This window comes from Triturus cristatus, chromosome 2_2 (genome assembly GCF_964204655.1).
Source record: "Triturus cristatus chromosome 2_2, aTriCri1.1, whole genome shotgun sequence".
Lineage (NCBI taxonomy): Eukaryota > Metazoa > Chordata > Amphibia > Caudata > Salamandridae > Triturus > Triturus cristatus.
Window position 1 is genome coordinate 581,348,474 of NC_140582.1, and position 26,499 is coordinate 581,374,972.

The following is a 26,499-nucleotide window of genomic DNA, read 5'->3' on the forward strand; positions in this document are numbered from 1 at the left end:
AGACGCTGGGATCCGGGAGAAGGCCTTGGACTGGACCACCTCCTTCCTCTCCGGCAGAACTCAGAGTCCGCCTCCCCCCATTCCGGTCCGAGGCCTCTGAGATCATCTGTGGCGTCCCACAGGGATCCTCCCTCAGCCCAACGCTGCTCAACGTCTACATGGTACCACTAGCATGCATTGCCCGACAGCACGACCTCAACATAATCTCCTACACCGACGACACGCAGCTGATCCTCTCCCTCACCAAGGACCCTCTCGCCGCCAAATCCAACCTCCACCAGGGAATGAAGGCAGTCGCCGACTGGATGAAGGAAAGCCGACTTAAGCTGAACTCCGACAAGACGGAGATCCTCATCCTCGGGTCCAACCCCTCAGCATGGGACGACTCATGGTGGCCCGCATCACTGGGGACCCCCCCGGCCCCTACCGACCACGCACGCAACCTGGGAGTCATCCTCGACTCAAAAGTCACCATGACCAAACAAGTCAACGCAGTCTCCTCTAACTGCTTCAACACCCTCCGCAAGATCTACAGATGGATCCCGACAAACACAAGGAAAACAGTCACCCAGGCCCTAGTCAGCATCAGACTCGACTACGGAAACGCCCTCTACGCCGGAGCCTCGTCCAAGCTCATCACAAAGAATCCAGAACGCCTCTGCACGCCTGATCCTCAACGTCCCGCGCCTCGACCACATCACTCCCCACCTGAGGAACCTGCACTGGCTCCCTGTCGACAGAAGAATCTCCTTCAAACTCCTGATCCACGCACACAAGGCAATTTACAATACCGGCCCAGCCTATCTCAACAGTCGACTCTCCTTCTACGTACCCAACAGGAAACTCCGCTCTGCTGACCACGCCCTGGCCACGGTCCCGCGCATCCGTAGAACCACCTGCGGAGGCAGGTCCTTCTCCCACTGCGCCGCCAAGACCTAGAACACCAGCACCCTCCCCCTCTACTTACGACAAACCGAAGACCTGCTGACCTTCAGGAGACAACTCAAGACCTGGCTTTTCGAACAGTAGCACCCCCCCACCCACCCCGCAGCGCCTTGAAACCCATACGGGTAAGTAGTGCGCTTTACAAATTAACTGATTGATTGATTGATTCCTGCCTTTCTATGTGATGATGTGAAATTCTATCCCCTTTGCTTTTGAGGGACAAACACAAGAATGGGAAAAAAAAATGATGGATAATTTCATGATTCCCTGTCGAGGGAAAACTGATTACTTGACCGTGGCAATGGACATGTTTATAGAGCCTGATAAAGGTGATTTTTCTGTGACACATACTAAAGGACATTTTTACTTGTTCCTAATAATTACTGCATATCCCCTCATAATTTGTTTAACGTATAGCAGATGTCCTTTGGATATCATGCTCCTCTGCAAGGTAGCAAATTCAACCTTTTTCTGTTGTGCTGCATAATGCCATGTACTAGTATAATTAGGTCTCACTGCAGATAATGTTAGCTGTCTGAAAGACCTGTTGTTTTCAACGCATTAACACATACCTTGAGATGGCTTTAGTCCTGTGCCTTGCTCTGGTTTCAATGGCTTTCTGGTCTTTTAGCTCCCTGCTCCAATTTGTTGGCTATCATCTCTGTCCTTGTGTTTGTCCAGACTCTAGTATTTTTCTTTCATCATTTTAGTTTTCATTCGATGACTTGCACCCTTCTACTGTTGACACCTGAAACTATTTTTCCTTTTGTGTTTATATATAGCTTTTGACTTCTAGAACTCAAAGGGCGTGCACATATTCCTTCCTCAATGTGTTGAATTCCCTAATTGTGTACTGCTAGCTGTGCTTCAGGCTCATCCTCTTTCTCCAGTTTTAACCATCATTGTTTCCTGGTTGGTGTCTCTCTTCCCACATCTACCAGCCCCGTTCCTTCAGTGCCTGTCTTTGCACTCTGTCCCCTCTGTTCTATCTCTCTTTTTTCTCATTTGATCGGTCCTCCCTTCCCCATCATTACATGTCAGTCTGTTTCCCCAACTTTCTTTCCATTTTCACCTTGCTTCACCTTTCTTTCCTCGTTGGGTCTGTCTTGTTTTGCAGAGCAGTGTGGCAGGGGTGGGAAACATCTTTGTTGCCCTTTCTTGGAGAGCAGCTCCTGGCCTGCACTTGTCATGCTGTGCACTGTGCTGTCACTTTCCACCCTGGGAACTGGAATCAGCATCCCTTTGCTTTCCCGTTTCTCAGCGATATGCTGCCTAAAAGCGTACATGGTCCAGGTGCTTCCATTTCTCGTTGGTGAATGCCATTTCAAGACCTACCACCCATGCTGCCCCATTCTCTCAACATGATGCTCTCAGATCACCTTTGGCCGAAATCTTTTGGCAGGGGTCCATGCCAAGACCACCTCACACGACAGTCAGTGAGAAACTCGTTGTCTTCATTCCAGATTGACTTTGCAAGTGCAGGTTTAGGTTTGGCCTACTAAACAGCACATGCACTGTGTATTCTGAGATATTTTGAAGGCTTACCAAGAACATAAAGGGGCTTGAAGGCCGTCCATTGCTTCCCACTGTTTGCCTTTCCTGTCACTCATTTGCCTGCCTCTTGTTTGTGTTCCAGCTTGTCAGTCTTGCATTTGTCCCTCCACGATGCAAAGCCTCTTTACCATCTCTTTTGATTGCCTGGCTTCTATGCTTTCACGTTTTATTTTTTAAGCACTCCATGGTAGTTCATGTGTTTTTCAGCTGTCTCCCTCGTGTTCTTCTCTTCCCCTGCTCTCCTGTTGCACTCTGTTGCCCATGTGCTTCTGCTCACCCCTTATCCTCATATTGTGCTCGGTTCATACACTCTCCCACCCTGTTGATTTCTTGCAGCATGGCTAAACACCACTGACAAAGATAATAGATCCCTAAGGCAATAGCTGTTGACTTTGCCAGTGTTTTTTATTTTTTCTATTCCATTTAGTTGACGCTAGAAAATGCTGCCTGCGTTTCTGTTAAGTATATGGTTCTGCGGGCATATTGAAAGTGAATTAATAGTGATGTTACAATGTGGGGAGTCCAAGTTAAAAACCTTGACCTGCCTATTCAGCACTCCATCATGCTCTGAAAAAGTATGTTCTTTTAAAAGGCTTTCACACTACAGCTGGTGCCTTGAGAAGCCTCCACTTCTTTTCACACCTCTTTCAGTTCTTGCTGCCTAAGCTGCTGTGTAGAAAATTGGCACCAGCTGCACAGTCAGACTAAGGACGCAAGAGAGTTAACTGCATGCTGTAGATACACTAAACACTAGCTTATTGTGTCGTCCAAAGGAGGAGGGTGATCTTAAGAACATTGTTATTAGTTGGTTGCACTTCCTTGAAATTATCCTGGTTGAGCAACTACTTCCCTGCATAAAAAAGCTGCGATTGGTCATATGGAAATTGTGACCGTGATTTATTTGATTTGCGTCCATTCACCCCTTGGTGATACGTAGGTACCTCCAGTCTCGTCAGTAATTACTGTTCCTTGTCATCAAAGGCAGATTAGATTTGCTCATCTACCCTGTACATTGACTGTGTAATGCTCATTAATTTCCGTTTGTTCTGCTCTGCAAGTTTTAGGGATATCTTACCTATGTAAAACCTATACAGATGACTTTAAAATCCATCTTTCTCAAATTTTTTGTTGTAGCGTTCAAAAGAGTTATTTAGCTGTCAGTTGTTTTCAGAACTGTAGTAATGGTACTCATGTACAACACAGCTATTGTACCTGCTTGCAGACATTGCACAGTTGCTCCACTTTAATAAGCCTTGTTTCATGTTTGACACCATAGATGAAGCAGTAACTATGTTGGTATCTGATAACTGTGACATTTCATTAAGACCACCACATTTCATAAAACTATGTACCAACTCTGTGTCATCATTTCATTATATCCAAAAGATGGCATTATTTTGTTTCATGATGAGTGATATGGGTGTTAATTCACAGGCCACTGAAAGTGAGGCCGGTGATATGGACCTCAGCGGGCTGCCAGAGACAGCAGTGGACTCTGAGGATGACGACGATGAAGAGGACATCGAGCGATCGTCGGATCCCCTGATGAGCAGAGACATAGTCCGGGATTGCTTGGAGAAGGACCCCATCGACAGGACAGATGATGACATTGGTAAGTTGAGCCCAGGATGATGCAATAGTAATTCCCCTGTGCACTGGACTGATTTGTAGAGACTGCACTAAGAATGTATGTAGCAAACCTAAAGTTAACTGTGAAGCAATCTGTTGAGGTGTCTTGAGCAACAAAGGCTTCATTTCTCACTTGGCCCAAACTGAATAATGATTTCAGAGCATCCACCAGTATTTGCCAAAAAATGATACGCCTCCCTGCTTTCCGCCAGTGCTTCGTCTTGTCCTGCATGTTTATAATGCACATTTTCTCAATTATGTACCTCCCTGTGTATCTACCATTTTACCAGTTAGAAAAGCTGTTCCTTCCTAGCAAAAGCTGTCACCCCGCCAGCGACAGGTCGGTGGGTCTCTTCACACTGTGCCTGCAAAGCAGGGCAATTGGAGCTGGCAGTCATTGGGAGACAGAGTCCAAGTTCTCTAGACATTAGGCAAGCCAATCATTTTTAGAATGCTAATAAAAAATATAAAGTACATATTGCTATAAATATAGTTTTGTAGTTGGAAGCCCTGTCCTAGCTGGTACTGATTTTATTATCCAGTTAGTGAGGCACATGGAGAATATTGTAGGCAAGTATCGAGTAAGGGAATGAAGGATTAAAGAACTTAACCCTGAAGATGACCGAGACCACTGGGCAATAATTAAGCAATTAGTATGATTCTAGGCACTGCGCAGTCAATAGAATTCATAGCTGCTGCTCCTGGTGCAGAATGTTTGACATGCAAGAAAACTACTGGATTTTGAAAATATTGTGATATACACAGAAGAGCAAAACGGCTGAAAAGTGGGATCTACGGATGTTTCAGTTAGTTGGAAAATGGGCAGAGAAAATCAATTTAACTTCTTATAGTTTTCACCTGCCGTGTTTCTGATTTTTCTTAAGTTCAGCAGGGCAGTCTCTTCCTGGAAAACTGGTGAGGCAGAAAATACCCCACTGCTGCAAGTACATGTTATACCTGGTAGCATCGCACGCTCATACAACCACTTTTTCGTTTTGTTGTGTGTTTGACTCCTCTTGATGTCCATGATTGGCATCAAATAATCTTTTGTGTAACTCGCTTAGTAGAAATGCTATTCAATTTCTGTATTTGAAATGTTTAAGTTCACAAAGGTTATTTGAGTTCTTCGTGGTGGTAGGTCAGTTGGCTGCTTATATGGGGCTACCAATTGTTAGAGGTAAATTACTCTTCTTTTAAGCAATAGGAGGACCTTCATTAATGGCCGACAGGAGGCAGTAGAAAATCATTCATGTGGCCATCTTCTATGTGCCGACTTTTTTACAATAATAGCTACAATTGGTAGGAGATACATGCCACAGAAACCTTTACTAAAAGATCAGTAGGAGATATTTGGTCATTGTTGGCCTAGTTACTTGTGCAAAGCTTATGCCCCTTTCACTCATGTGATTTTGTAGCTTTTTAGCATGTGAAAAAGTAGGTGCTATAAGTCAACAGTATTGCTCTTATGTCAGAATTCACTGCCCTGTTGAATTTGAATGCAGTGCACAGCAACCACGCATTGATTCTCATGTCGTCTCGCCATTATCAGCAAAGTAACGGCTTGCTTTGCATGCTCACTTTTCCTCGGTTCTTATCTCTTGAGCAACCATGCTGCAGATGGGTGATTCGTTAGGATAACGTCATACCGGTAGTTTCAAATGAAAATGATGCCTTTAAAAGCAGCCTCTTATCTTAAAAGTATTCAGCACGTTCAATCGACTGCATTGTTAATGACATGCATTGTCCTAAAGGCATACGTAAGTCATTGAGCCATTCAGATTTCTCAAAATTTACACTGCAGTTTATTTAATCAAGGTTTTTTTTTTATTCCTAGTTGAGAAGAGTGGAAGAATACATTCTTTATTGAACATCAACATCACATGAGCCCACCTTGAGGGGCAAGTGGTGAAACATTGAAGAGCCTCAGGGTTACTATTCTGACCCATTTGTTAAAGATCATTGTAAGCTGCCACTTGGTCTGCAAGTCATTCTCATGACCATCCAGTGAATGATGGAACAATAACCCTAAAACCCAACGTAGCAACTTCATACATTATGTACATTATGCAATCCTTATTTTTGGGGCTGTAGGACTAGGCGAAGATAACCATTTTTTTCTCGTCATCAGAAGGCCTCTTAAAACCTGTGATAGTCATACATTAAAACCTTAAAGATAATGCCGTTTTTAGGTCTCGCGCCTAGCCTTGCAGTGCGCAGCACTGCTCGCGCAGCGAGAGACCTCTTGTAGGGGGTTTTAGAAACGGACCTAGGAATTACACACGCTTGTGCGTGTGCTTTTCCTTTTGGCAGAGGCTATTGGCCTTTGCGTGCGTCTTTTTATAAAAGACAGCACGCAATTGGCCAAAGGCGGGTGCATTGCTCCGTCCATGGCCTATTGGTGTCTGTTACGAGCACCGCTGCCATGTGGTTTCAATTATCGTGCCCAGACACGGGCGCGATAATTTAATGCACATGTCTCGCGGGCATGTTTGTTTTGGATCCATTTAATTTTTTTTACGTTTCGGCATCAAGCTGGGGGCCTCTGGTGCCTTCAACTCGGTGCATTGGTGTCCCAAAACCCTACCATCTCTTACGAGCCATCCTGGTTCCGTTGTGCTCTCAGTCCAGTGCCTTGTGTTTCGCACCCTGTCTTTTCACGTGCCCCCACGATCTTGCTCAGTGTGTGCCCCGTTCTGCTCCCTCTTCATCCTGTGACCTGTCCTCTCTTTGGTGTCCTCTTCTGCCGTGGTAATTACCTGCACAACCCGGGTGCATCCATCACAGTGTATCCTTTGTTCTGCTCTTACAAACACCATGCTGTACCCGAGCTTTCCCTCTAAGGTATGTTCTAACCCGTACCCTGCCTTTGCATGATACACGTTACTGTCCACGTGAATGCTTATCCAGTTATGTCCCTTTTACGCCTTGCCCTTTACTGTATCCTTGTGTCCTTTTTGTCAGGATACAGAACTCCTCAGGATCCGGGTGATGCAATAGAGGTCCACCTCCAGATCGCCCCAGACTCCAACCAAAGGTTACAGAGCCCAGAGGTGATCAGGCGAGGGAAAGGATGGGGGAAAGGGTCAGCAGGGAGAAGAACCTGAAAAGACAAAAAATAACAAACATAACCACAGTAACAGTCTACTCTCTTTTCGGTCTCACTAATACAAGAGGTGACTAAAGGTATTGATGGCATGGACCGCCCATCCCGGGCATTCACCCCCAAAGGTACCCCACCACAGACCTTATCTGATGGAGCCCTCCTGTGAACCACACACCTTGCCCTCCGGCGTGAGTCCCTCCTGCTATGTATGCAAGGATCTTACATCAGACCCCCGCTACTAGTGAGTTATCCTTTCTTAGTAGGGCCTTGGTCCAAAGAGAACTGTCAATAAGCTTCCACGGTGAAAGCACCGCCGCTTTGAGCCCTTATGAAGTAGCGCTCCTTCACAACATGAGAATCAATGCGCTAAGTTCTGTTGAGGTATATTTTGTCATAACTGATAGCAACTCACAATTCCCCAAAGTCTCGCTCTCTCAATGAATGCTGGAGGCGCTGTGCGGAATGGTTTGCTTCTCTGAAACTATAGTCTTGCTACTTGCGCATCTCAGCGCGGTCTAATCAGGTAAGCTCCTCCGAGCGTGGACAAACAATAGGCAAACTCCTCTGAGCCTGTAACCTGAATGCCGCGCTCTCTCCGCGCGGTTTAGGCAAAATGCAGCTCCTCCGAGCTGGACTCGACAACTCGCTCCTTCGAGCGCGATCAAACCATAGATATGCTCCTCCGAGCTGAAAACAAACAGGCGCTCTTAACAGCGCGATTCGACAAGGCTCGTCCGAGCCTATACCTGGGTCTACAAGGGAAGGTGGGTCTCTAGGTCTGCTAGGCGCGGACTGTTGGTGAGCTCAGTCGAGCTCCGATACCTCTCACCTGCTTCCTCTTCGTACGCCGCGCCTCCGTACACGACAGTCCCCGCCTGGACGCCAAGCTCCGAGGGACTGGGAAAGCGGAGTCCTCTGGTTCGTCTTCATCCGAGCGGTGAATACCAATTCCAGCCGGGACGCCTAGCTCCGAACGGCGGAAATTGGATCCTCGGATTCAAAATAACGCACGCCTTCTATCGTGCGTGACGTCCCTTCCTGGTTCCGGGGTTGCTGGGATTTGTAGTGTTGAGACGCTAGGTAGGCACCTTGGATCCCGATTCCTCACACTTTTGTAACCTATACACTCTACCTGGCTTATGCGTTATGCCCAGAACTGCTGCTTTACCTTTTCGACCTCTAAACCCCGCTTGTCCCCTTCAGCACCCAATTATGTACAGTTCTGTTCCTGGAGGGAGCTTTGCCACCCTCTAGTTCTGTGTCCCATTCCTTCTCGTGTTCTGCTTGCCTCATTCTGCCAAGTCCCGTCACCCACCCTGACAGCTCGTGGGCTGCGCCCTGTCACCAGTCACAGTTTGGTTATTCGGCCTTGCCCCTGACTGTCGATTTGTCTCCTTCGACATTGGCTCCTCCTGTTGGTACGGGGCCTGCGGCTCCATTCGTGCTTGCACTGCTGAAGCCAATGTTTTTATCTGTCCTCTGAGTGTCGCGCCGCTAATGTCCCTTTTTGTGAGGGAAGCTTTCCCAGTTGATGTCCAGTGTGCGCTTGTTTTGTATGTATGGAAATGAAGCTTGCACTACTGATCACCACGATGTTCTTGTTCTGTGAGTAGGAGTGAATGTAAGCCTACGAGAATGGCTAACAATGGGCAAATGCAATTCGGTCAAGAGAGGGGAATGGCTAACGTCTTTGAGGAGGGGTGAATGTCATGCCTATCAAGATGGTGACTGTCAGTCTGTAATGTTGGATGAATTTCAGTAAGTCTGGATGGGTCAGTTTTGAAAAATGAGTGTCATGTAGGGATGACTGAAAGTTCATGAGGTGGTTGTCAGCCTGTTCTGTCAGGATGGGTGACTTTGATCCGTTCAGCATATGGAAATAAAGCGAACCTCAATAGAGGTAAACGACATTATGTGAAGATGGGTGAATCGGAGTGGATGGTGGCCAAAATGGGTGTTTGAAGGATAAATATTAGCCTGTCAGGATGAGTAAATAAAAGCATGTCAGCAACAATAAATCCCATCTGCCAGAAGGGGGGTATGCAGGTATGTCTAGAGGGCTGAATATCAGGATTGCAAACAGCAGTCTGCCACGATGGGCGCATGGCAGAAGGAGTAAAAGGTAGTTCAAGAGTCATTAATGTCAGTCTGCCCCGATTGGTGAATTTCAGGATTGTGAATGCCTGTTACAGTAGGGAATGACAACGAGGGGTGAATTTCAGTCTGATAGGCGGGGTCAGATATCAGGCATCTTTTATCTTTATGCCCATCCCCTGAATATTCCCCTTGGATACAACTGATCTCTGCAGATCAGCCAAGAGGCTTGCACGACTAGCCTATAAAATCAAGTCATGTCTTACTGTAGGTTGAGGGCAGCGGTTGGCGTTTTAGGCTTCTAAATAGGGTGTGGCATGCACATTCTAGTTTTACAAACTAATCTATGAGACTAAAGAAACGTGAGACAGACTCAGTTAAAACAAGCATTTGCAATGCAATAGGTCTCGCATTTACGCAAGTTTGAGCTTTTGACATTGCAAAAAATAATGCCTTTTATTTTTTGTTTTTGTTTTAAAAACATATATAAACGGCATTGTTATTTACAATGCCAATGGTTGAAACTCCTGTAACTGCGAGACCTATTGCATTGCAAATGCTTGTTTCATGATGCCACCTTCTGCTGCCAATTACATGGATCATCATCAGTGATCAAATTACCATTCCTGCAGAGATTTCGAGAAAAAAGTTATTCAAAAGAAAATTCATGGTAATGGAACTTTAAAGTGAACATGTGATTGTCAAGTCAAACAAATGTGGCCGTTGAATATCAAATTGTAAAATTAGAGCAATGTTTTTGATGTTGGTGGAAATGCGTGATCAGGTCATGTGTATCTCATTGAGCTTCCCTTCCTTCAGAGCAACTCTTGGAATTCATGCATCAACTGCCTGCTTTTGCCAACATGACCATGTCTGTGAGGAGGGAGCTATGTGCTGTCATGGTATTTGCAGTGGTGGAGAGGGCTGGAACCATAGTACTGAACGATGGTGAAGAGGTAAGCCCAGATTTATCATTTTCATATATTGTTTTGCTTATGAAAATAATTGTTCACAGAGAAATAATTTTTCTCAAACACAGACTTTAGGAGATAGCCAATTTAAGCACAGGTTTGGAACACAAAATTGAATTCTACCCATAAACAAAATTGGTCTATTGTTAGGTAATAATTAGCCAGCATTTAATGGTTTTTCCAATATGCTAATAAAATTTGGTAAAAAAAGATTTTACAAGAATGCAATATATGCCCACATAATAAGGACCGGATTAAGAGTCTGGTGGTCCGAGGACCGCCTGACTCGTGGTGATGGCAGTCCAGCCACCGCTGCACTGGCAGTCTGACTGCCCCATTACGAGTTAGGCGGTCGGACCCCCACCAGGGAGCTGCCGTTCCCTGGCGTTGGCGTGGCGGGCATGAGGCCGCAATATGCTTGGCTGGTCCGCCGTGGTCCCATCAAGCATATTACGAGTTTCCTCTCCTCCAGGGTTTACATGGCGGTTCCTCCTCTATGTAAGCCTTGGAGGAGAGCAAACAAATGGGGCCCTACAGGGTCCCCTGTGCCTCCTCCCTTTGTACATGCATACAGGTGGGCATAACATGTGCCTCCCTGTGTACATGCACAAAAGTTCCTGCACAGACTTTTGAGTCCAATGCACATTTTCTCAATTAAGTACCTCCCTGTGTATCCACCATTTCATTAGTTAGAAGAGCTGCTCCTTCCTAGCAAAAGCGGTTTCACCCCCTCCCCCCCCGTAACAGTTTGGTGGGTTTCTTTACACTATGCCTGCGTAGCAGGGCGATTGGAGCTGGCAGTCATTGGGAGACAGAGTCCAAGTTCTCTAGACATTAGGCAAGCCAATCATTTTTAGAATGCTAATAAAAAATATAAAGTACATATTGCTATAAATATAGTTTTGTACCTGGAAGCCCTGTTTCTGTCTGGTCCTAACTTTATTATCGAGTTACTGAGGGACGTGGAGAATAATATAGCCAAGTATCACGTAAGGAAATGTAGTAAAAGAACTCTGCTCTTAAAATGACAGAGACCACTGGGCCATTATTAAGCAATTAGTATGATTCTAGGCACTGCTCAGTCAATAGAATTCATAGCTGCTGCTCCTGGTGCAGAATGTTTGACATGCAAGAAAACTACTGGATTTTTAAAATATTGTGATATACACAGAAGAGCAAAACGGCTGAAAAGTGGGATCTACAGATGTTCCAGTAAGTTAGAAAATAAGCCGAGAAAATCAGTTTAACTTCTTCTTATAGATGTCACTTCCTCTGTTTCTGATTTCTCTGAAGTTCGACAGTGCAGTCTCCCTAGAAAATTGTGAAGGCAAAAATGACCCACTGTTGCAAGTACATAAAACAGTTAGCCTAGGTAACATCGCACGCTCATACAACAGACGCGGCCTTTAAAAGTGGCACCGCCATGGGAACCCTTTGCCGCCCCCCCTGGCAGACTACAAATAACTTGTAATTTGGCAGGCGGCGGCAAATCCTGGTGGTGCGGGGATGTGGTGGTGGATCACACCGCCTAAACTTATATTCGGGCCCCAAGTGTTTAAATGTGTGATAACTGCGTTTGAATACATCTCAAAACCTGTTTGGAAAGTAATAATCAATAAAAGTTGGTTAGACTATTTTTTAGAGATTGAAACTGGTGGTTAAAGCAAGCAAACAATGTTAAAGCTGCAAGTAGTCAAACAAGGTTTAAAATGACTCCTAAAGGATTTGAATTATTTTTACAGTTAAATCACAGTTGGAATTTAGTTTCAAACTATTAAAAGTGTAAGTTAAATGTTTTATTATTTAGAATGTTAAGTTGATTTTATAAAAAATTTTTTTAAGGTTTAATAAATAGAATCAGTAAAATTAGTTCTGTTTTAAAACATTTCTGAAATGTAGGGTATTAGAAAGCTCAGAATAATCTAAACCATTCAGGTATGTAAAAAAATTAATTTAGAAGGCGTTAAAAACTTGGTCTCCACATGTTTTAAGCCTTAACGTTCTTTAACAACTTTAATTTGTATTTCACATTACAATATGACAGAGGAAGTCTCTCAGGCAACCTAATCCAGCAGTACCCTACCATGTGTCATCCAACGATGACAAGCCACATTTTTAACCTATATTGGGATGCCCGAACTGCTGCATTCCTTTACTATTCCTTAAATCATTTCTTTCATCCTGCGCCTGCTAACTTAACAAAGAACTAACATCCTCCATTCTACTGCTCTGGACTAGGATTATTAATGCACCCATATCTCAGGGCCTGATGCATGTCTAAAAATAGGACAGGTCACTCCTATACTCAAAAAGCCTAATGCCGATCAGTCTAATCTCAACAAATTCCATTCCATTACCAACCTCCGCACACTAGCAAAGGTCCTAGAAAAATGTGTGCACTTAAAACTCTGTGACTATATTGATAAGTTCCATCTTCTGGACGATTGCCAATCTAGCTTCAGAAAGGGACATAGCACTAAAACAGCGCTAACACACATTGTTGATTATGCTCTGAGACTGCTTGATTAGAAAGAATCATACCTACTTCTACTACTAGATCTATCCTCTGCATGTGACACGGTCAAACATGACAGCATGATCAGCCTTCGGGAGGTAAGGATGGGGTTATCCGGACCTGTTTCAAGCTGGTTTGCGTCATTCCTACACAACAGAACGCAAAGATTAAAAATCAAACAGACCCTCTCTGACTCCACTTTGGTCTGTATCGGAGTACCTCCAGGATCCACGCTCTCCCCTACGCTATGTTTATGGAACTTCTCACAGACATTCTAAAGTGCTCAAATATTCTTTGTCATATGTATGCTGACGACACTCAATTATACTTGAAAATATCAACCCCCAAAGACGTAAAGACTCTCAACCACACCCTGCCTCAAACCCAACATTGGCTAACCCACAACAACCTCATGCTCAATGGCCTCAAAATGTAATTCCTCCTGATCACCCCCACAACTGCTCTGTCCTAATACATGAATGGCTCGAGCAACTTACAGTTTTCAACTGTGTCCCAACTATCATTGACTCCATGAGATCTCTTGGTATAACTCCGAAAATGCAAGATCATATCATCGCAACAACTAGGGGAGCCAACCATCAGCTGAGCTTCCTAAAGAAAATCAAACCTTTCATGCCTCCGGACGACCTTCGCATAGCAGTACAATCCCTTGTCATTTCCAGATTAGACTACGGGATTGCTACACTCGCAGGCCTGGCCAAATCAAGATTAGCTCTATTAAGAGTTTTACTGAACTCAGCAACTAGACGATCTAGGAAGTTTGATCATATCAGTCCAGACCAAAAACTTTAAAACTGGCTCACGCTTGAAGCAAGGATCCAGCTGAAAATAGCCTGCACGACTCATACGGCTCTACACCACAACATTGCCATTTACCTGGCCAATAAACTTGAGCGGTCAGCCGCTCCTTCAGAAGTGCCAATTCCCTATTGCTGAAACCGCAGAAGATCAACAAGAAGACAACATACAACCGCTCATTTTGTGGCCTTGCTCCTAGAATTTGGAACTCACTGCCACCCACTATCAGAACCAATCCCTCGATCACTTCCTTCAAAATAGAAATGAAAAGATTTCTGATGAACAATAGTAGATCGGAATTCAAAGAAATATGTCTCTGAGAAATAAACATGAGACTTCTCTTGGTGCCAGAGGATGAAGGTGAAAATCTGAAAGGCTTTATAGTGCTCTGGAGTATTTGACTGGGAAACAATGGCTCATGCGGACTAATAACTTTTTAATAATAATAGGAAAGTCTGCGCAATGGCAATGGTAAGAGTTATTATTTGATATCTGAGACAGAGCGGCCAAACACACGTGGAAAGCGATAAACAATTTTTATAAAATAATTTGAAAATATCATGAATAACAATGAACAAAAAATATTTTTTTGTGTGAAAGGTGTCCCAGTGAAAGTGTAAGGAACCTATAGCGAAAGTGACATATGTGCATGGTTTCCTTAAAAAACAAAAGTGACCATTAACAGATATACATTTTATAATCAACACTTTATACAATAAAAAGTGCTGAGTGTTGATTCACTTTTAAAGTAGTCAATGGCGTTTCGACCCTGTTGTGCAATAAAGGGTCTCTTCAGGACCTACAATGATAGGGACACCTAGGGGAATGAAGGGATAGTATAAGTACTGGGCTGTTAAAGGACAGTATTGCAGGAGTGGTAGGATGGGCCTAAGAAATGAATTACCTGTAGGAATTTAGGCACTGTCATGTGTAAGAAGTGTCACAGTGCATTGCAGTGAAGAAAAAGGAAAAGATTACTCACAGGGTGACCCAGCCGCGCACTGTGTGATATGAAAGAAACAAGGCATATTAGACCAATAACGTAAAGCATATGGCCATATTACAGTATGTTCTGGAATAAAACTTACCCCATGTGAGGCTTATGATGTCTGAGAGAGAGGCACCCTTATACACAGAAGAATACATTGCCAAAATAACCAGTGGCCCATCCCTATTCTTTAATCAGCCCACTAGTACTGTGAGCCCACAACAGCAATTGCTGGAAAAGTTGGAAAAAACAAAAAAGAAACATGTCAGAACTGAGCTTCATGCACGGATGCTGACCGAATACTTAAAGGCAGGAATAATTCCTCAAGGTCTACAAGTCAGAAATGTCCCAGGGATTTTTTGTGATGACCCAAAATGTAAAGGAGGTTTCAGTCACATCTCCACAACCTGTTTGTGCCACTGGATGGTGCTAGGTGTAGAGACAGCCTACGACCACGCCAAAGCTGAACTAAAAGAAATTGAAGATTTGGAAAAGGAGATACTAGGGGGTGACGGAGTAGCAGAGGCTAAAACACTCCTAACAAGCTCAACAAAACTTTAGACTACTTCAACACCTTTGAGTTGAAGAAAAAGGGAGAAAAAGTAACAAAGGATATTAAGAACTTTACGAAAGAAAAGGCCTACCCTTACTTAAGAGAGGACTACTACAGCACAACAGGCATACAGAACAGGCAGAATACTTGGGGCAGGTTTAGGAGGAACCAACCGGTTACCTTCTCTGAATCATCTGGTGGTTCAAGTGACTCCGAAGTTCAGGCAGGACCAAGCCGTTCTGACAATCACCCTGGTCAGTCTTTTTTAGACAGAGGTGGGAAGAGAAAAGGCAAAACATGGTACCAATACCCAGGGGAGAGGCAGACTCGGAAAAAATATTACCAATGGGGTCCCCAACCATACTAGGACAAGACTGCACTCAGATGGAAACTATCCCCATCTTCAACTTATCCCAACACGTCCTATCTTCTTCAGAGGTCTCCCTACTGAGCAAAGGGTTATCATTTGTAATCACCGAACACACAAACTTCTTTAACTTAAAGACTGAAATGTACCAGTTCTTTCGCAAAGTACGCCTGAAACTGTTCTTTATGGACAGGCAGGATTCCATACAAGACTCCAATACAGGACTTAGACCACCCTTTGGTTAAGATATGGTAAGCTGAACTATATTTGCTCTTGTATTTGATGTACTATTGTTTATTCGCATATATTATGCATAAAATGTGCACTGTTTATTGAGAAAATATTAAAAAGAATTTAAAAAAAAAAAAAAATGGAATAAAACTTAGCCCATGTGAGGGTAGAGGTCGACAGTACTTATGGTAGATGGCACGTCTTGTGTAAATCTGTACTTAAGCTGATTCAGATCAGGTCGCTGTGTGATAAAGGAGCTGTAAAACCTTAATGCTGTCAGGCAGGAGGAGAATGCTTTAGCGCATATGCATGTCCACTTACCCAAAAGGGGTGCGTCTGAACGCCGAGTCGCCGGGAGTTAGACGGCTTCTGTAGCGTTAATAGACAGAGTGTAAATTATACCCTGTCAAAGGCTAAAACAGGATGTATACTTATGCGCGTATCTTACCTTGCAATTCCTGGATTTAAATCTGACTTCTCCCGGGTGGATGCGGAGCAGACGAGTGTTAATCACTCTGCTCGGTACAATGACAAGGGCCGACCGGCCTCTCAAATGTATTTAAGGTAATGTTTTCCCGCCCTCGGATGACCGAGTGGTAGAGCAGAAAGGCTGCAGGATTCTGCTCACCGATCAGGGATGGCAATAGAGATGAATGAAAGACTATGTGCCGAGGTTGTAACGGGTAGTAGGACCGCTGAAAGTTACATGTAGATGTTCTGCATATGTATGATACGGTATCGCACCATGAGGTATTAAAATCATATAAGAGGTACTAAAGGGTGACAGGTGAAAAACGAGCGTGATCTCTATTATCCGTGACATTTACACAATCTTTGCCATTCATAACAATCGTCAATGCTGAAAATTAAACATGCATAATTGACATTGGGAATGCTGGATGTGTTCCACCATATTAGTCAAAATAAAATGTTATTTCCGCAATAATGTGAACATTCTGCTATTTAAATTAGACATTTATAATTAAGCATGCATTTCTTGCAAGTATATTAATGCTCTTAGTATCATGATCAATATACACATTATTGATTCCTTAAGAAATGCGAATATTCTACCATTAAAACTAGACATTTACAAATAAGCCAAATGTTCTTATACGAATATTCTGCAACTTAATCTAGACAAGTGCAAATAGGCATGCATTTCGTGCAGGTCACAAATTGCTCCTAGTATCATGCTCGATATTCTACATTCTTTGCCTAACATATATCGATGTACACAGTCGTGTACATCTTAATGGGCTAGTCTGTCATAGAACATAGTGGAAAATTGTTTTCACTGCAGTCATAGTGTTAGGCATTTTGTATCTATGGTTTGCATAGACGGTAAGTCCTGTGGTGTGGTCTAATGTGAACAAACCGGGACAGTATATAGGGAGTTTAACTTCTCAATGTTGTCACAAAGCCTCACCACTTTTCGGCAGAATTGTGCCCCTGGTTGATGGAGTCAGTGCGTTCTATCCATCTACATTTAAGCTGTTGTAGTATATGTGTGAGATTCCCCCCCTCTCTGGAGTGGATGCTTTATCAATTACTTGCCACCTTATATCATCTGCTGTGTGATTTTTACTGGTAAAGTGATTTACTAGTGGAGCATTAGCTACGGAATGTCAGATACGACTCTGGTGTTGCCCTATTCGTGCTTTTACCGGTTGTTGGGTTTGGCCGATATACAATAACTCACAGGGGCATGTTGTGCAGTATACAACATTTCTCGTGTTGCAGTTAGCAAAAAATTCAAGGGTGTGTTTAACATTTAAATGTTCAAATTTCTTGGTGTTTGTGGTGAAAGCGCATGCTACACAATTCCCACAATTCCCACATTTGAAATGACCCTTTATCTGTGGTAGGCCCCAGGCTGATTGCAGTGATCTGGTGGTTGAAGTGGAGTCTTCTAGTGAAGACCGGATAAGATGGTCTTTAATGTTTTTACTTCTTTTAAAGGCGAACATGGGGGTCTCAATGGTGAGATCTATACTTTTGATAATGTGCCAATTTTTAGTAACTAACTTACCAACTGCTTGGGTGTGTACCCCAAAGGTAGTGACACAAATGAGTTTGTTGTTGTCGGATTTTTCTTTGGGAGCTAAAAGCGTTTCTCTTGGGCAGAACCAAGCACGTTTAAGAGATTTTTGTTATTAGCCTAATAGGATAACCGCTGGCTAGCAGTTTACTCTTCAAAGTGTTGGCTTCTGTCATGTAGTCCTCCTTTTTTTTTTTTGTTGCAATTACGGCGTCAGTCTGAGAAACTGCCCGAAGGGTACGCCATCTCTGAGTGCTCATGGGTGATGGCTGATGTAGGCAAATAACATGTTTCTCTCTGTGGGTTTCCTATGTAGAGACGTATACAGTGACCCTTCCTCATATTGTAAATTCAGGTCCAAAAATTGCTCCCATGCTGGTACCCGAGCATTGTTGATAAAAGGTACCTCCTGAGACAAAATAGTTGCTTTTTAAGACAATACGCAGTAGTGAAATGATGAAGTTGGTAGGAACTTGTGTGGGTCTTGCTCTTGTATCTAGAAGGCTGGTTATCACTGTAATAGCCTCTTCTTGCGGTATATTAGTGTAGAGAGAGGAAATATCCAATGTGGCTAGCCAGTCTGTCTCAATGTTATAGGGTCTTTGTTCTACCAGATTAATCATGTGCATAGAGTCTCTGACATAAGTCACTTTAATAAAACAGTCAATATATTTGCAGATGGGTTCTAGGACTGACCCACATCCTGACAGGATTGGGCGTCCAAGGGAATTTGTTGTGCTCTTATGGATTTTTGGGATAGTATACAGAACTGGAGTCCTAGGGTGTTTTGTATTCAGAAATGTAAACTCTTTTTTGATGAGGAAGCCTTGTTCTCTACCTTCTGTTGTAATTTTCAAGATCTCTCGGGTTATCGCTGTCAGCGGATTACAATCCAGTTTTTTATAATGTTTCTTTTCTCTTATTTGTTTCATAATCTCTGTGTCATAGTCCTTTCGATCTTGGACAACAATACCTCCCCCTTTATCAGCTGGCTTCAGTATGATGGATTTGTCAGTTTTAAGACTTTCTAGGGCTTTCCGTTCTTCCAAGCTGATATTGTATGGTATGTACTGTTTCCTATTTTTAAGGGTGTCAATTCCTGAAAGCACTAGCTTCTCGAATGTAAGGAGTTCAGGCGGCATCATGCTATTATTTGGGTAGAAAGTCGAGGGTGGTCTAAGTCCTGTATTGGAGTCTTGTATGGAATCCTGCCTGTCCATAAAGAACAGTTTCAGGCGTACTTTGCGAAAGAACTGGTACATTTCAGTCTTTAAGTTAAAGAAGTTTGTGTGTTCGGTGATTACAAATGATAACCCTTTGCTCAGTAGGGAGACCTCTGAAGAAGATAGGACGTGTTGGGATAAGTTGAAGATGGGGATAGTTTCCATCTGAGTGCAGTCTTGTCCTAGTATGGTTGGGGACCCCATTGGTAATATTTTTTCCGAGTCTGCCTCTCCCCTGGGTATTGGTACCATGTTTTGCCTTTTCTCTTCCCACCTCTGTCTAAAAAAGACTGACCAGGGTGATTGTCAGAACGGCTTGGTCCTGCCTGAACTTCGGAGTCACTTGAACCACCAGATGATTCAGAGAAGGTAACCGGTTGGTTCCTCCTAAACCTGCCCCAAGTATTCTGCCTGTTCTGTATGCCTGTTGTGCTGTAGTAGTCCTCTCTTAAGTAAGGGTAGGCCTTTTCTTTCGTAAAGTTCTTAATATCCTTTGTTACTTTTTCTCCCTTTTTCTTCAACTCAAAGGTGTTGAAGTAGTCTAAAGTTTTGTTGAGCTTGTTAGGAGTGTTTTAGCCTCTGCTACTCCGTCACCCCCTAGTATCTCCTTTTCCAAATCTTCAATTTCTTTTAGTTCAGCTTTGGCGTGGTCGTAGGCTGTCTCTACACCTAGCACCATCCAGTGGCACAAACAGGTTGTGGAGATGTGACTGAAACCTCCTTTACATTTTGGGTCATCACAAAAAATCCCTGGGACATTTCTGACTTGTAGACCTTGAGGAATTATTCCTGCCTTTAAGTATTCGGTCAGCATCCGTGCATGAAGCTCAGTTCTGACATGTTTCTTTTTTGTTTTTTCCAACTTTTCCAGCAATTGCTGTTGTGGGCTCACAGTACTAGTGGGCTGATTAAAGAATAGGGATGGGCCACTGGTTATTTTGGCAATGTATTCTTCTGTGTATAAGGGTGCCTCTCTCTCAGACATCATAAGCCTCACATGGGGTAAGTTTTATTCCAGAACATACTGGAATGTGGCCATATGCTTTACTTTGTTATTGGTATAATATGCCTTGTTTCTTTCATATCTCACAGTGCCCAGCTGGGTCACCCTGTGAGTAATCTTTTCCTTTTTCTTCACTGCAATGCACGGTGACACTTCTTACACATGACAGTGCCAAAATTCCTTCAGGTAATTCATTTCTTAGGCCCATCCTACCACTCCTGCAATACTGTCCTTTAACAGCCCAGTACTTATACTATCCCTTCATTCCTCCATTGTAGGTCCTGAAGAGACCCTTCATTGCACAACAGGGTCGAAACGCAGTCGACTACTTTAAAAGCGAATCAACACTCAGCACTTTTTATTGTATGAAGTGTTGATTATAAAGTGTATATCTGTTAATGGTCGCTTTTCGTTTTTTAAGGAAACCATGCACATATGTCACAAAATATGTCACTTTCGCTATAGGTTCCTTACACTTTCACTGGGACACCTTTCACCCCAAAAAATGTTTGTTCATTGTTGTTCATGATATTTTCAAATTATTTTATAAACAAAATTGTTTATCGCTTTCCACGTGTGTTTGTCCGCTCTGTCTCAGATATCAAATAATAACTCTTACCATTGCCATTGCGCAGACTTTCCTATTATTATAAAAAAGTTATTAGTCCGCAGGAGCCATTGTTTCCCAGTCAAATACTTCACTCACCCTAGGCTCCATGTGATTAGGGTTCCCTTGTTGTAAAATCTTATAGTGCTCTGGAAGCAGAGATGTATGTGCGCACATTACACATATTTGGCAGTGTCCCTGTTTGTGCCATGGAGGATCTTTCATTGGGTTCAGAGTGGGACACTGTGCCCTTTTATAGTAAACGTTCTGTCCCCAGCTCAACCATGATGGACATGCATTAGTGAAAGGTGGGATGGTTGTTTCACTGTGTCTGTGTAGTCTGCGAGTCGCTGCTGTGTTGGTGGCAACTGGGCCTGTTTTTGAAAGTGAGTGACTGCACCCATCTGCACTCAGTCACTGGTCCTCCTGACAGTCTCTTAGCCTCTGTAACATACCTTTAATATGGCGTGGGAGCAGAGGCAAAGTGTTTCCTCATTTGCCTGACCTGTTTTTGAACGGAAGCAACTAAGTCTTTGTTCTATACCTGATCTTCTTTGGGAGACTAATTTAGCATTTTACGGCACCTGAGATATTACATCAGAGTCTAGACATGAGTGGAGACAGGTTCTTTTAACTAGCATTTTGCAACGCCTAAAGGCTCTCAGTGAGGGTGCTATTTTTGTAGACAAAAAGCTGCATTCGTTGTAATGGCCACAATCACTACTGTATGCTTTTCCATTCACTACACCTTGAACAGTCATCCCTATAGGTTTTTCATTTAGCTCACAGGTAGAAGTTGCAGTGAGTCCTTTGTATGTGCTCACAGGCATTGCTTGCAGTGAGTTTTTTATGTGCTTATACCACAACTTGAAACTCACAGAAGCTAGCAATATTTCATCTGTCTGTTGGAAGCGTAGTAAAGTTCTGGAATCAGTATCTCCGAGGAATCCAGGCATCCTGCCAGAGAACAAGAGTACTGCACGGGGGCGAACATTTCTATTGGCTCATATTGCTTGATTGTAAAGCTGTCAAGCGCTGTGCTGTTCTGAATGGTCTAGTATCTGCTAAAGGAAGCATGCAGGGAGATCAAATTATCTGTTTCTTCGTAACTTGCCTCTTGAAATGTCTCTGGTTTTCAGAGGTACCCCATCTTATTCTTGTTGACCAGGCCAGATTTTGCAAATCATAATAGACATGTGATAATACATTGTGCACCCTTTATTGACAACAGCTGAATGAATGCAGTATCTCCGATCATTAACTGCTATTTAATGTTAACCTAACTATTTCTGGCTGCACTGTGGTCAGCGTAGGCAATGGGCGTGAATGATCCTCTGTTTGCTGAAGATGTTTCTAATTCATGTCATCCTTATTCACCTTTTCAGTGAAGCTCTTGAACCTGGTGTGTCCAATATCTGCACAGTGTCCTTTTGACAAGTCAGTCAATGTGTGTTCTTCAAAATGTCATCCTGCAGGGTGTCAGAGGAGCCCAAGATTTTCTCATCCCCATCTTTGCCCAGCAGGCTATTCCAAGTATGCCTTAATGTAGTCACACTACTTCTAAAGAAACTCACTATATTGAACATTGCCGGACCCCTCGGTTCCGATGAATGTCAAGCATTTAAACATTCAAAACAACTAGGTGTAGAAGACCTGCATCCACCGGCGAGCCTGTCTTGAACACAGATGTAAAGATACAAAATACAGTAATGAGAGAATGAGTCAATTAGGCTGATGCAAATGTGCAAGTCCGAATAAATCTCAGATTTCTTATTTGATGTGTCAGCATTACCACCTCAGGCGAAGAGATCTCGCAAGAACAAATTGTCATCATCAGTCAGTAGATGAAAACTAACATCTTTGTTGAAGTGACATAATTAACTTTTGTAAATAAGTTGCACAAAGTATGTTGTTTTGAATCATAAGATAAACATTAGGTCCTGGAATGGATGGTCTACGTGTTCAGTGACTTCTAACTCCTGTACTTAATCTTTTTTTTTTATATTTGCAGTTAGATTCCTGGTCTGTCATCCTCAATGGGTCAGTGGAAGTGACATACCCTGATGGAAGAACGGAGATCCTCTGTATGGGAAACAGTTTTGGTGTCTCCCCTACCATGGAGAAGGAATACATGAAAGGAGTAATGAGAACCAAAGTTGATGACTGCCAGGTGGGTTGTGACTAACATAAAAAACAAATACTGTACCTGAGGGACACATCAGTGACCTGACACACACACATGTCCTGCTCGCCTCCTTTTTATGAACACTTGTGCAAGTTAGTGGGAGGACGACTTTTGGGTAATGGATTATCCATTTTCATTGCCTTCTGTTACGATGTTTATTTACTCTGAGAATTCTAAATATAGCATAGGACATGGCACAGCATTGCAAAATTCCCGTTGTGTCCTTTAGGGTCAGTCCTTTTCAGCACGTTCCTTTTGTAGCTTGGCATGCTGCCTATAATTCCATGTACTGGTTTGAGTCTTTTCTTCCCCAGTTGCGGAGATGGTTGTGATTTGCCTCCTAAACTCCCCTATTCAACGTAACCTACTACTGTTTATGCATTGCTTAGGGTTCTAGTCACAGTGCATCGAACACAGAGGCAGCGGATAGCCAGTGCCGTTGACGTGGTGCCTCTGTGGTGTGGTCCTTCACCCTCGTCCCAGCCACCAATTGGAGCAGGCTCCTTCTGTATGGCATGAGCATTGCCAGTACAGTGTTTTGGAGGCTGGCATAAAACACATGCACTGTTCAATTTTATCTGTGTGCCTATGGCCGATCAGTGAAACCAGTCTGGTTTAAGGGTAACCCCAATGAATACACGTGAGACAAATGTAAACAAAGTGATTTTCCATGGATTAATTGCATGTGAATTTGTTCGTCTAAAAATTCAACTGGCTTTCATATTTAGTGATTCAGCAAGCCTAGTTCCAAGTGTTGCATAGATGCAGAAACTCTGCTGGTAATTGTAGGTGTCTTGTAAAACATTGTCTACGTTTTAAGTAACAGAGGTCCACTGAATCATGCAATGACTAGTGCAGTTAGTGCTTGTGACCCATGTCCGGCCGGAAATGTGTTTTTTTTCAAATTCTTATAGATGAGGAATGTCATACAATACAAGATGTGCTGAAAACAAAAGTGATTCCATCATTAATTTCAGTGAAAACAGTAGCTGAAAACTGAAAGTTCACAATACGTACACAGAACCTGATTTTCTATCTGAGTGGAACATTTAAAGTAATTTTCTACCTTCAGAATAACAAAATGCTTCGCATTAGCACTATTTTCCATGCGTCAGCATGAGAGAAATGCGAGGGAGCCTGGCTGGGAAATGGAACTTCTCGCTGATTGCAGTTTCATTTGTGCTCCGGCGACTTAATCTTTGACTCATAACAGCAACAGCACGTAGCAAAACAGACCAAAAACTAACCAGCATCGCAAAAGAAGCGTAAAGCGTAAAATGTAACTTAAGTTTGCAGCTTCAGATGTAGTGGAAAGAAGGGGAGATACAAGACCAAGCAGAGAAGGAGAATTCCGACAGCCTTGCTCTTTGATGTAATTTGTGTCTGTAAAAAGTCCTACGTGTATTCTTTAGATCCTGCTGGAGTAACATGAGATGAAGACTTTAAACACTGTATCATTCTTCTGGCCACGGAATCTTGACCACTTCCTCCCATGCAATAAAGTTGCATCATCCCTAAAAGGTGCTCCTTGTTGTCTTGTTACCTAAATGTATTGGAAGAGGACATAGAAGATTCCCAAACCAAGGTCTATATCTTTGAAAACGGAGCCTCTTCACTGTTTGTTTAGCTGAATCCCTGCTTCAGATTTTGGCATCCCTGATAATGCATGTGTTTCTCGAAGCATGTTACTAAATGCCACCGTTCACATCCTCCCTTGGAGTAGGCAGTACCCCAAGAAACAATCATTTCTTGGTGCGACCGTCTATAAATTGCAAACCACCTAAATGATAAATGCCAGTGAAAAATTAATGTCTCCATACAAACACATACAAACACAACCGCTTCACAAATCTCACTTCACTGCAGGATGAGTCTTCACTGGAAAACATATCTGGCATTCACGTTTAGTGGAACATAACTTTCCTTGTTCATCTGTTAGATGATCCCTGCGAAAGTCACCTTTTGTAAGTATTGTTTTCCAAGTAGCGGCACTAAAAAAATAAAATAAAATAAAACCATGGTAGTGATGGAGTCTTTATCTTCTCTTGACAGCCTGTAATGGAAAACAGTCTTCATAACGCAGATTTTTCCTCAAAGTGACTTTACCATACATTTTTTACCATGCAAGATTTTACCACATATATGCCTTTACCACGCAGTTGAGATATGCATAAATGTTTGTGTCTGTATGTGTGTGTGTGTTTGTGTGTGTGTTTGTGTGTGTGTGTGTGTGTGTGTGTGTGTGTGTGTGTTTTTTTACGAGTGAAATATCCACCAAACTATAACATGTGGGAAACCTATGGTTTTTTAAGTGAATTTGCAAGGTTTTTTAAATGCTAATTCCTAACTATAACGTGTGTGAAACCTATGGTTTTTTCACTGAATTTGTACGTTTTTTTTAAAATGCTAAGTTATGTATGTATTATTATTTATTTTTCAATAAACTACGTATTAAATTAATAAAAAAAATTTTTTATGGTTTTTCACCGTGCGCGCACGCCCGCGATTTAAAAAAATAAAATAAATTTAAATGTTTTTTTCTGCCTTCGGGGTCCTTCAGGGACCCCCTGACAAAGGCTAGGGGGTCAGGAACCGACCGATTTGAACGTTGACTGACATGTAACAACCAATCAGAATTACGCTTGCGCATGTTAGGGTGCGCGCACGGTGCGCGGCTATAGATATGTATGTGCTTTTAACTGCAATTTTCTCAGGAACTACTGAACAGATTGACTCCATATATGCAAAAGGCACATCCCTGACCTGAGGACTACCTCTCTGCCAAATTTCAAGTAATTCTGTTCAGCCGTTCGAGCTGTACCGTCGACTAAAGGTCCTATGGGAAAATGCATGGGGAAAACACATTTTGGGACCCCCCTTTTTTCTCGGCCCCCGCTTGACGAATCCCCCCGAGACTTTAAGGGTAGGAGCTGAGCGGAGCGCCCCATTAGTTTTGAAAGTTTCGCGAAGATTCGTCAACCGGCGCCAAAGTTATTCAAAATAGAATTTTGAGATTTCCTATGGAAACACGGTCCTAACTATAACTATCTACTGGCGACCGCCAGTAGATAATTCACTGAAAAAAATCAAAGGTTACAGGGACGTTATGGTGAGGCTGTGATTTCACAAGCACAAACATTCTGCAGTTCTAGTTACCTGAGCTAACTATAATGTACGCGACCGCAATCCACTGGTTATGACCTCACATATTGCATTACTCATGACATGACACCTCCCCGATGCAGTTATAAATAGGACCATGGTTTTAAAGGAAAAGCGTTTTTTGACTTGCCTATATCTTTGGTGCTGTTTGACGAATCCTCACAAAATGTTCCCAAAAAAGTGTCCCGGTGATTATAGTTGTGCATGGAAACTGTCTGGGCGATCCGTCAAGTGTTGGCAGGAAAAAAAGGGGGAAAGGGTTAAAAAACGTGTGTTTCTCAAGTTAAGTCCCATAGAGCCGTTAGACACGCCTACAACCCAAACCTCTGGATGGAATTACACCAAATTCGGCAGACAGGTAGCCTTTGGCTAGCAGATTGCGCTTTCAGTTGTTTGGTGTAAATCTGTTAAGTTGTTTGCGAGAAATTATAGGAAATTATAATTTATATATCTACTATCACAAAGCCTTCACTAATAATAACAAGCTTGTGCAGAGATCTGCAGAACTC

General features: G+C 43.0%; 1 protein-coding gene across 31 annotated transcripts in view; it reads left to right on the plus strand.

The window, feature by feature from the left end:
• RAPGEF2 (Rap guanine nucleotide exchange factor 2) overlaps nt 1-26,499 on the plus strand; it is a 960,874-nt gene that overhangs the window by 798,328 nt on the left and 136,047 nt on the right. For all 31 annotated transcript variants that reach the window (XM_085641742.1, XM_085641743.1, XM_085641745.1 and 28 more), the window contains 3 exons: nt 3,934-4,111; nt 10,145-10,281; nt 22,655-22,813. In XM_085641742.1, the coding sequence (XP_085497868.1) occupies nt 3,934-4,111; nt 10,145-10,281; nt 22,655-22,813 (474 nt within the window). The remainder of the gene's footprint in view (nt 1-3,933; nt 4,112-10,144; nt 10,282-22,654; nt 22,814-26,499) is intronic.